We start from the raw sequence: 12,312 nt of genomic DNA, 5'->3' as shown, positions 1-12,312 counted from the left end.
TTTTATCGCTTCTGCCTCTCCTATATGCATCTTGTATGTGATAAAAAGAATTGGCATGAATAAATAATAGTAACAATAATAATAATAACATTCTTGACAATCTTTTAGATAAACATGCACCCAGAAAATCAAAATTACACACTTTGTGACCAAATACTCCATGGTATTCTGAAACAGTTCATTCAGAGGTGTATATGGAGAAATTGAAGAAAAAAAGCATTTGAATAAATTGACCATTGAAAGAGATCTTTATAAAGCTCGGCGGAATAAGGTTGTCCACCTTATCAATCAGTGTAAACAGCGTCACTATCAACAACTTATTATAAATAGTAAGGGTGACAGTAAAACATTTTTGAACATATTTGATAATCTTCAGGGGCGGAAGAAAGCTAATATTTGCTTATTAACCCTAACCCCCAGGGTGTATGTAAAATCCTATTGAGGATTTGGGACTGTTACAGTTAATGAATCAGTTTCAGTTATTGCTAAGAAGTTTACTGACTTCTTTCAGCTGAAAATTCAAATATTTGATCGAAATGCATTGAGAATTTGCACTCATCAAAATAAGATCAAGTACACATCAAAGAATGTGCTACAAATATGCCAATTCATAAATTGTCTTAAACCCCTTGAAGACGGGAATTTCTTCCCGAAACCCGACTCCAAAAATTCCAGCCTCGCTTGGCCACCTCGGTTTGTGGCCCTGCGTGCTAAGCACGCTTTGAATTACACAGTGAAAAGGCTGATTATTCGGTGGCATGCGGTTCTACTCACCTTTCAACATTCCCATAGCCTCTTTTCAAAGTGGGGACTATTGTGAAGCTGGTGATTGTGTAGCAAAATTGGTCTTTTCATTTCTGGGATACGCACAAAGACCAATTAACATATATACAAGAGCCAGGGTCTGCCTTCTTTCACCGTGTTCACTCGAGCGTGGGCCGAGAATAATAGCTGAAAAGCGGGCTGAGGATCTCAATTTTTACGGCGGCTATAGCCGCCTCACGTAGTGAAGGGGTTAAGTACACTGCCCCGCAAAAGATATAGTGCACGTGTACATGAACATCATATTTCGTTGTTACTCTAATGTAATATTTAAAACATTAAACAAACGCATTAAAAAAATGTTCATTGATGTCTGTGCTTCAATGAAATTGTCATTGATGTTGCATATTTATGTTTAAATATTAAATTATTAAAATGATAAAAAATGAACTTAACTGTTTTCTGTGTGTACAAAGTCAATGGGGGACGTGGCAAAATCCAAGATTGCGTGCCCCATGGCACGCCAATAAACATGAAGGACCTGGATCAGTTTAGTAGCATGTAAAACCTCCACGAGCATCGATAAGGCTTTGATACCTTGTTAGCATTGAAGCCAAGAGATTGGTGATGAAATGGCATTTCATTCCATCCCAAATCCTCTGGAGAGTTTGGAATGGCTCCTCCTTACTTTCAGGCCTCCGATTCTCCAATGGATTGAGGTCAGGATTCTGGGCTGGCCTGGATTTCATTAAGGAAATCGGGGGTTGGATCAGCCAAGAATTCCTGTGTAATTCTTGCAGTGTGTGGGGGGCATTGTAATGCGGAAACAGGAAGTCAAGGCCGATCAAACCATGGGCAGAAGGCAGCATGTGATCATGGAGAATATCGACGTAAACACAGGCATTGATGTTCTCCGCGACCTGTGTCAGCGCACCAGTGTCCGCTGAGCTCATACAGCCCCAAACCATGATGCCAGATCCTCCATACTTTATTGACGGAACCACACAGTTCTAAGAAAACTCCTCCCCCACCAGCCTTCTGACATAAACGTGACCGTCTGATTGATACAACTAAAACCGTGACTCATTGCTCCAAAGAATGCGGCTCTAGTCATCAGCCATCCATGCCAGATGCTCACGGGCCCAGGCTAGACGCCTTGCTTTGCGGGTTGCTGTGAAGTGGGGCTTGTGCCTTGCTACCCGACCATTCAAGCCAGCTGCTGCTAGGCCACAAGACACAGTGGAGTGACAGACGTCGACATCAGTCTAGGCGAGTTCCATTCGCAGCTTGGGGCAGTAACGGTTCCGGCGGCATGTCCGCACCAGGAATCGGTCATCCTGCGCACTGGTGGACCTTGGACGGCCAGATTTGGGGAGACTTGCCATGGATTCTCTTTCCACCAGCTCCTTTAAATTAGTCCCGACGGTGTTGTCACTGATGCCAAGACGCCTAGCTATCTCTCGTTTCAAATTTCTTTTCCATGCCAAGCTTTGATCATGCCTTTTTGGTGGTCTGTCAGGGCCATTGTGTTCGTCTCTGAGATCTGAGTGAAAGGATTCATATGCAAAATAGCCCCCTTTATAAAGCACTAGAATCCCAAGTTTCCATAGCCTTCAATGGGGGTCAACATTTACTTCAAAAATATTCAGAAAATGCATTTTCCTGCCGTGCGAAGTTTGTTGCCATTGGTTTAAATGCCACTGTAATATCTTAATGAGCTGTACTGAAAAATTGTGCATCAGTCTCCTTCAAAGACTTGTGACTTGGATCCTGTTCCTACCAAATTGTTAGAAATGCTTCTTCCACAGTTACTGGAATCACCTACATTAATCATAAATTCATCTATTGTTACTGGGCTAGTTCCGGAACAATTACAGTCGGCTCTTGTTACCGTACTCCCATTTTTAAGCACAAATTCTTTTATTGACGGTGTTGAAAATCTTAGTAATTATCGGCCTATTACAAATTTGCCTTTAACCAGTAAAATTTTAGACAGGTTGTTGCTCATCAGTAAACCTGTCACATGTTTGAGTACGATTTGAATGAAAAATTTCAATCAGCATATCGTAGTTTTCATGGAACAGATGCCTTTAACGTACATTCAAAATAAACTTCTTTTAAATACTGACGGTGGCAAGATAACAATTGTGGTTTCTCTTGATCTCAGTGCTGCCTTCGATGCCTTGGATCATAGTATATTGTTAAAAAGACTCAACTCCAGTGGGATGACACATAATACTCTGTGTTGGTTTAAATCCCATCTTAATAATAGGACTCAGATGATCAAAGTCCTTAGAGATGGACAGAGTGGATTCTCAGAGTATCTGTTAGAAAATGGAGTTCCACAAGGATCAGTATTAGAGCCAGTGCTTTTCAAAATGTATACACTGCCCTTAGCTCAGGTCATTTAATAGAAAACATGGCCTTACATATAATTTCTATGCAGATGACTCAATGCTCTTTATTTTGTCTATTCCAACATCGAATGAGGTTCAAAAAAAAGTGAGTGGTATTGAGAAATGTTGTGCTGACATTCAATATTGGATAGCCGCTAATTATATGAAGTTAAACACTAAACTAACACTAAAAAATCCCTCAAGTTTAAAAACATGTTGGATATTACCAAATTGAAACTAATGACAACTGAAGCAAACAAGGACCCTGTTCCACTGTCTTCAACAAAGTAGTTGTCTCCATGACGTTCTGCTTGAAGTCCTAGATATAGGGAAGGCAACAGGGAGACGTTGTCCGGAGCCGCTCTGGCCTCAAGAGGGGGAGCGGTTCAATAAAGCGAAGAGACTACTTCACGAATGGGAGCCCATAGCAAAAGTATCTCAAGACATGGGGCTGTCAGTTGACTGGCATGGGCATGGTCGGTGTCTTCCTCCGGAAGGGAGGCTGACAGAGGATCCGGAATCTGGAATATGTCATAGACAGTGAGGACACTGATCAAAATCTGTGTCATCTTCAACCGAAGACACGGTGACTTTGCTTCGACTAAAGTAAGGCCATGCTATAGTCAAGAGCCTGTATATTAGCGGGTACTTGAGGGAGGACCGTCAGGCTGGAGCGGACTCGGACGCATGCCAAGTCCTGGCTAGAGACTAGAATATCTCCACACATGAACGATCAACCAGGAGTTTGGGAAAATTGGCCCGGAAGATTCCAGCCATGCTATGTCGTTTAAACAAGTCGTGGCTGATGTCTTCCTGCTGCGAAGCGGCTTATGGCAGGCCGAACACTTGAATCATGTCTCACTGAAAAAGACAGAGGCAGCAAGCGGACGGAGTGAGGGCATTGATGGAATCAACTTCGTTCTTTTCAGAAGACAATGCTGGTTCCCGAGTCGGGAACAGGGCAATGCCTTGTTACAAGCCATGCTCGGCCTCGTGGGGAGCGGCCTGCTCCCGAGGGACTACGCCCGGCTGGTGCGATTCTGGTGTGGAACCTGCCCGATGTAACCATGTCTCGAGGCCAGAGAGGGCAGAAGGGCCTGGTCCACCAGAACCCAGTCTGGGGCGGTGGAGGCTGATGGTGGTCTGACGCCAAGGCGGCGAGCGATGGAATTTGATGGACTGACAGGCCAACATTCGTGGTGGTCGGGGTATTGATGAAGATGAGAAGCGCTTGCCTTTCCCGGTGGTGAGCGACCTGATGGCAGAGGTAGTAGACGGGGTCACAAGAGGCAAAATGCCTAGGGTGCATTCCCGGTTGAGGTCAAGGGGAACTGCAGAATTAGACACAGACATCAGTAGAGAAGAGGCTCGATGATGTCTAGTTGAACCCGTCATATGGTCCAAGCCGACCGTTTCACAAAAGTCCCGATAGTTTGTAACGCATTTCCATTCAAAATTTTATTTCTAAGTCGGCATTTACACATCGTCATTCATATATGTCGGCATGTTTTTCTTGGTCCCTTTTCCACAAAACCACAAAAATTCCTTTGTGTAAGTCGACATTTTAAAAAATTGTGCTTCGGTATCGGTTTCCTTCGCCACAGTTTCCCAGAAGTGTCAAGTGACAAGTTCCGTGCATGTGCGGCAAGCACGAGTACATCAATACTAGTAACCCTTCTAGTGCTCCACGCATGCGCTCTGTCCATTTTGGGGGGTCACCTTATTGAACGTAGTCGGGTTCCCTACCCAAAGATTCCTGGATGACCCTTAGTCAGAATCGTCGGGTCTGGTATCCAGACTATATGGATCGAACTTAACCAATGCGAGTGTGTGGATGAGTGTACATGTATGTTTTCTGTACCGCAACTGTATCACATACATGTCCTATGTACGTACTACATAATCGAGTCACGATGTGATATGCAACTTTGCACGTGGCTTGCCGTCCTTGCTTCGTCCTTAGGGGCACATGATCAATTATTGAATCTGCAGGATAATAATTGAGAACAAATTCCCAGGAGGTAGAAATAAACCAGGTAGAAATAAACCAGGGTAGATTAAAGCCATTGAATTAGTGCATGGAATCATGATGTACATAGGAAATACATGTGTACGTGTAAGTCAGCAAAATGACGACTTACAACACAAGCCGGCATTCGCAAAAGTCGTCATAATTTCTCGAGTCCCGAGAGTGCCGACTTAGCCAGAGTTTACTGTATTCCACAGCACTGATTTATATTATATTTTATATTATATTCTTGTCAATATTCTGATCACGGTGCTATGCAGCCCTTCCATAGTGCTCTTACAGTATGTACGGTTACAGGAGTATGTACATGTAGGTCAAGTAGATTCTGGAGGGTATGATCATACAGCATGACCAAAGCACCGAGATCAGGAGAGGGATATTTGCCACTAACTGTTACTTATCTAGTACACTATTCCTGGATTATTCATTAGTCCCATTTTTGTAATTTTACAACTGGTGTTCCCTTCCCTTTAACTACGCCAATTTTGCCACAATATCATCACATGGTCAGAGGATGACAACTGAACAGGTTGCCTCAAAAGAGGTTTTTCTCTCCTTCTCAGATTGAACATATGACTGTTAACAGGACAGCATCAGCATGAAGAAACATACACGTACAGAATACAATTATGTATAAATAGTTTACAAATTTTGTACCACAACAGGAAGACACCCACTATTCAGATGTTACCAGTGGCAGAAATGGGCAGCTTACTGAAAGATTTCTTCAGATATGTCCACAAAAAGATGGTACTTCCTACCAATTTTTAATTTAGTTGAATTTGTTTCAACTTAACACTTTGTTTTACAAACAATTTCAGTGAAATGATCATTCTGCAATAAAATACATTTTTTCCCTGGCATTTATTTCCCTGGTTGAACAAAACAATTACTGCCCCCTTTGAAGGGGACCAAGGTGTTTCATACACCTTGTATACCCCTGTTATTGATAACGGAGGTGAAGCTGAAAAAAGGTCAGTTTAATAATAATAAAAACCTACCTTTAAAGGATCTTCTGCAGTGTCTTGAGCAGGGGCCATAGATGTAACATTTGAAATTACCAAGCCAGTATCTTCTAGATAGATAAAACAACAACGATTGAATACAATTATTTCAACAGTTGCACTACCAATATTATCTGCAAAGGTGCGCATGTACTGTACACGTTCAGGAGAGTCAGGTTGGTGTTGTGGTTCTTTCTTTGCCTTCCACCTCTGCAGTCCGGGTTCAATTCCTGGCTCGGTCCACATGCGGATTGGGTTTTCAGTCCTTACCTGATTCCGTAGGTTTCACCCAGATTATTCCTTTGGGTTTTTCCCTACTTCGAAAATTGTAACCATTTCTCATAGATTCCTCTCTACAGGTTTCTTCAGGCTTGCGAGCTATCGTGCCTAGGGCGTGTTTGAGGAATCCTTGGTGTTATTAATAATATTATTATATAAATAAATAATAACAATAATGTACAGAGGTATAATATCTACAGTGCATTTATGTAATAAAATAGACACTTCAACATCATACACTTGCCTTGTCCAAAGAAGTCTTTGTGTTTTCATCTGGTCATACCAACAAACCGCTGCAAATGAACCAACCATACTGTCCCACATGCAATGCAGTTAATTTGTTGATGTATCCAGGTACTTCATAGTCTAAGCATGTACATGTTACTACGTCAACCACTAAGCATATCAGGAAGCAGCCCAGATGTCAGACAACTTGATCGTTTACCAACTCAAATTAGGACAAGACCACTGAGACAACTCAACTGGTGAGACAACCTGACAATTTACCATTTCATCTGTTAACACAACTCGGCTATACAGGGCATGAACATCACAGAGTTTGGGGCATTTAACACAGGATTCCAGTTTGGACAAATTTATACGTTTCACGTTTCATTGCAACTCTGCTTTTTGGGCATGGTATGCGTAGGGACCCAGTGAGGCAGCATGATTAGTTGGTAGAGCATAAGCTGCCCCAACCAGCTGTGTGGCTGCGATGGGGATACAGAATGCACGATAGCACGGTGCACAGTCTGTGGTGTACAGGCACCTCTTCTAGTATGCCAGTATGGGAGCCGGTAAAATCTGTCCCCCAGTCCTTTCTCTCTTTAATTTAATTTGGAAAAAATGCGTGGGTGCCGTGACTGTAAAGTACAAATGCACTCATTGCGAGTCAATTTATCTCAATCAATATTCGTCCCAGTGGTCGAGTTGCACGTGACATACAACTAACAACAAAGATCATGTAGTGCCTCAGTGCCTTCCCACCTTCGGCGATGTACGATCTTTGGTAGTGAGTACACGACCAACTGGAACCTCAAACGTGCTTAGCGATGCTACGCAAAAGTCGGGCACCGGGCTTTTTTAATGTGCATATGCACGGAGACGTAAAAGGGAACTAACTGCAGCAATCAAGCATTTTTGAAAAGAGAGAATTAGGCTGAGACTTTGGTTTCGCTGGTTCCAGCTATTTTGGAGCACGGTTCAAACCAACGTGTTCAAGCTATGACTGGAACTAGTGAAACCGAAGTCTAAGCCGAATCCACTCTTTTGGCTTGAATTTATGCACGAAGGGCCAGTTTCCATACAATCGTGACACTGGCCGCGGGTATGGGTGTGTGTGTGTACCTTCATGTGTGTGCATGCATCACATGCTAGACTTCGGTGTGCGCTCGGTGACATCATAAACAAAATTTTACCGTATTATGGTTCCGTGACAAGGCAGATCCGAAGTGAAAGAAAAAAGTTAAGGTATTTTTCATGACAAAAGTACAAACAAATGGTAAGAATGTACACGGAATCGAACAGCCGTAAGTATTTGCACCAGTCATTACGATTAATGGGGGGCATTTTTGAGGCCAGCGGGCGCATTTTAGATACCTGCTCCTGTTAATTTCGAGCCCTGCACATACCACTCGTTTTTAGGCACTCTCTGGTGCATTCTGAGTCATTTTTGTTGCATTTCTGCACATGATTCATTACCAATTACTGGTAAAAAATCTTGTGAAAAATACTATTTGAAATAATTTTGGTTGAATAAAAAGTGGTAAATAGCACAGGGATGGGGTAATATCTAATTGTTAGAAATATACCATGTGTCAAAAGACAAATTTCTCAACAATTTTTAAGTTGACCAAATCTGATATTTTGAAATAAATGTTACATGCAAGTTTGCCTTTCCCAAGAGTGTCGACAATGTTAGACGTCTTCGTTCGCCCACATGCATACTTCTTAGCAATCTGTGAGTCGGGGAACCTCTTTCAAAACAGTTTTCTGCAATGATCGGCAACATTTAGCGGTAGGCTGTGTTCAATAATAAACTCAGTCATCAGCACTTCAACATTGATTACACTCACATCGGAAGTAGTAGCTAAGAAACTGGTCAGCGATCTTCCACGTGTAGCCTCGGCTGTCGTTTTGTGCTTTTTTTGTGTTGACATGTACTGTATCTCAATGTCGCTCAGTCCGCCGTGGCTTATACTAAACTCAGTCAAACACAAGTTAGAATGTGCGTGGCGTTTTCCAAGTTTTGATGGCGAAAGTGTCTTACTTCTGCAGAATACGTTTCTGTCCTTTACTTGTGTCATTCATTTTGATTTCTCAGAAACCATGGAGGTAGCTAGGTAGAAACTAAGTCTTCAGTTGGCGAACGGCATCGCTTACGGCCACACAATCATGCTGTCATGATAATCACATGCAATGTCAAAAAGTGTGGCTTTCATTACGTCATCCACCATGTGCGAGGGCATGGGTTGTGTACATGCATGTCCATGCCCCTCACTTAGTTTGTGCGCATGCGTACTGAATCCCACTGTAGCCAGAAGCCTGTAAAATGGCTCTTGACTTGGACAGGTGGACCCCAAAAGTAATTGATCAGTATCAAGCTCAGAAAAAGCTGTTTGGCCCTTATTTCCAGACCGACTAATATTTAAACGCTCAAAGCTCCTTTCGATAACTTGCACGCGATAAAAATCCTTTTTCTGCCAATTTTTTGCCTGTCTTTCTTACGTACCTCCAAAGTAACAGTCAGAAGTTGGAAGTGAAGCCAACATTTTAGAGGGAATTTTTTTCAGTTTTGCCAAGTTTTCCCTGACATTTCTCTACTGAATAGTAGAGAATAGTGAGGAATATCATGAACGCTCTAATGAGAAAGTATCATGCAAGAAGGAAACCATATGGATGAAAACGGAGAGTTTTTGTTAGTCGGGGCAATTTGGCGTGATTGTACATATTTGTGCAATGCAGAAGGCCAACTCGTACCTAAACGCACTCATATCCAGGTCTGTGTTCGTACATGTGCACCATGCCCAAAATCCAGACATCTCATTTTTGACAGCTGCCGATGGCTTTCAATCTTGAAAAATATTAACTGATGGATTATTAGTCTTATTCTTATTAGTTTAGTCTTATTAGTTTAGTTAGATAAATTATCAGATGATCTGAGGGGAATTCGACAAAAGTGTGAAAATCGGGCACTAAAGTAGGTGAAAAACACGGAAAATAATGAAAATGAGTCCCAATGAAAAACGAGGTGAATTTCAAAAACAGTTTTCTTCCTAGAAGAAATAACCTTTTTTGTACATAAGAGTTATTAGTCTTTCATGTGGCATCAAAGTGTTTTGAAGGTAAACTTGGCAAAATTGTGAAAATTAGACACAAAGCTAGGTAAAAAACGATAATTTTTCATAATTATACTTCGTCAATAAATTGACATTTTCCACTTTCTTTGATTTTTTCCCCCGATCTTTTTCACCAGAAGCTATTAAATATCACCATTTAATAGAATCTCAGCAATTTATTTACACATGAGGTCTTCAAGAGACATGGGAGTACAATCCCGTACATGGGTCACCACCGATATACGTCGTCAGCTAGAATAATTTCAGGCCGACGACCATTATATCACTATTGCACATGCGTGAATACACATTCTAAATGCATACATAAGCTGTTTTCCAATACTCAACTTCGTCTCAGGCTTCGTGTAATAAACCAATCCTCGACTGTGGGCCTAAAGTGTTCAACTTAACCTGAAATACTATTATGTTTGGCTCTTTTGCATCTTACTTGATGTTTTGTGGCACTATCAGACTTACTTTTGCGCTTATAACCTCAAAGTCAAGAAATAAAAAACAGTTGAAGCCTGACATGGAGCAGAAGTTGAATATTGGTAAACGGCCCTGGTCTATGGGGACCGAACGTACGTGTGTATTAAATCGTGTTCCTCGCTAAACAGAACGGTCTCGTCGTACGCGCGTGCATGCCCCTGCCGTCTGAGGTACATATGTGTACCCATAACGCATTTCACAAAACCAATAGAGTTGAAGACATAATTTTAACGGCTACACTATCCAGTATTACACCAGCATAATTATTAGAAGTTTCGAGCCCAATGTGTTAACCTTCGCTCCAGCTGTTTTCAAGTAATATCTTCTCCAGCCATTGTAAGATGTAGAAATTTTGAAAAAAATATAATTTTGGGACTAAAGATCGTAATTCGGAATGGTTGGCAGGTATGATAATGCTTGGTTGGGTCAAAGTGTGGATGACGATCTTACATGCAGATGTTGCTATGAAGTGGAACCCCCAACCACAATAATCTGGAAATCCCTTTCTAAGAACTGAATTGGGCAGCCAACACCATACACAAAATAACTAAGGAGATTAAAGACCTCAATTGATTGGGTAAATGATTCGCTAGAGAGTTAGAACAAAACTTACAAAACAGAAAGGTTATAAATCTCAACTAGAGATGTGGTTGAGACGAACAACTACAGGTGTTTCGGATCATTGCTGTAGTTGAGACCACTTAAGACCTTCACAAGACCACACAAGACCTCTAGTCTGAATTCAAGCCACAAGCTATTCAAATGAACTGCAACAATAGCATTCCTTTGTCACTGTTCACCCTATTACTTGTAGCTGTTCTTGTGCATGGTCTTCCATATGATGCAAGGATGCAAGATATGTGGGAAAGGGGGACCCCCTATATTGTGTCTTCTTTTGTGTTGATGGAATCTTTAGAATTCCTTTCAGATTTCCGAGAGGATTGCAGTAGGCACAATAGCCTTAGGGTGTACAGCTTGTGCATCACATTAAGGGGGGGTCCCCCTTTTTCCACATATCGTGCCGGGTATCTGGTCTTGTGATGGTCTTGTTAGGGTCCGACTACAACATTGTTTCGGATTGAGGTTTTTACCATGTCACTTCTTGCTACTTGCATATTTCAACCGAACCGAATATAAAATTCAGAAAATACAATGCTTTGAAAGATGTATCTTTCATGTTAAGTGACGTGTCACCTGAAGACTTCATCATCACATGATTTCAATTTTCATCTATAACATTTCCCTTTGTACCTACATATGAAGGTTCAACCCAATTGGACTTGTACTTCGGGAGATATACAGCTTCAAATTATTCACCTTTAATATCACGCGACTTGTCACTTGATGAGGTCATGACCAGATGATTTCAATTTTCGCCTAAAACACTTCCCTTTGTAGCTACATGTACATGTACATCCAAAGTTTCAACCAAATTGGACATGTACTTCCGGAGATATAGGGCTTTCAAGGATGAACCTTTAGTGTTATGTGACTTGTTATCACCACATAATGTCATTTTTCATCTGCACCACTTCCCTTTCTAGCTGTCTGCTAAGTTTAACCCAAAGCGGACATATACATGTACTTCAGAAGATATGGAGATTTGAAGTCTGCACCTTTCATGTCATATCACATGACCACCTGATGACGTCACAGTGACGATTTTTCTAATACCCTCTTACCGATATAAATTTTACATTCGCACCAAAAATTCAGGATCTGTGGCATTACCAGAAGCAGAACTAGTTTTTTAGACTAAAAAAAGCATATAAATCAAGCCAGACTGGCCAAATACACTGTACCTGTTTCGGTAGTGAAGTTTGACTGATGCAAATGGGCATGTGCCACGGGCCTGATAGATTTCATTACATGTATTCAACCCTGGCCCACAAATTTTCAGGAGGGTCAGTGTGATGCACTTCCCACTGGCCCTGCAAACAACCAAGATATTCAAGTTTATTTTGACCCCTCCATTCCACAGAAAAATTATGCAAATATAAGGCCTTTAACCTTGA

General features: G+C 41.6%; 1 protein-coding gene across 1 annotated transcript in view; it reads right to left on the bottom strand.

The window, feature by feature from the left end:
- LOC110974906 (zinc finger MYM-type protein 3-like) overlaps positions 1-12,312 on the bottom strand; it is a 144,679-nt gene that overhangs the window by 86,274 nt on the left and 46,093 nt on the right. The window contains exon 6 of the mRNA XM_087146662.1: positions 6,189-6,262. Coding sequence (XP_087002788.1) covers positions 6,189-6,262 — 74 coding nt within the window. The remainder of the gene's footprint in view (positions 1-6,188; positions 6,263-12,312) is intronic.

This window comes from Acanthaster planci, linkage group LG15, assembly GCF_054643075.1.
Source record: "Acanthaster planci isolate LZ-2023a linkage group LG15, COTS_SCS, whole genome shotgun sequence".
Classification (NCBI taxonomy): domain Eukaryota; kingdom Metazoa; phylum Echinodermata; class Asteroidea; order Valvatida; family Acanthasteridae; genus Acanthaster; species Acanthaster planci.
Note: the sequence above shows the minus strand (reverse complement) of the source record. Positions and strands in the feature narration are given on the sequence as shown.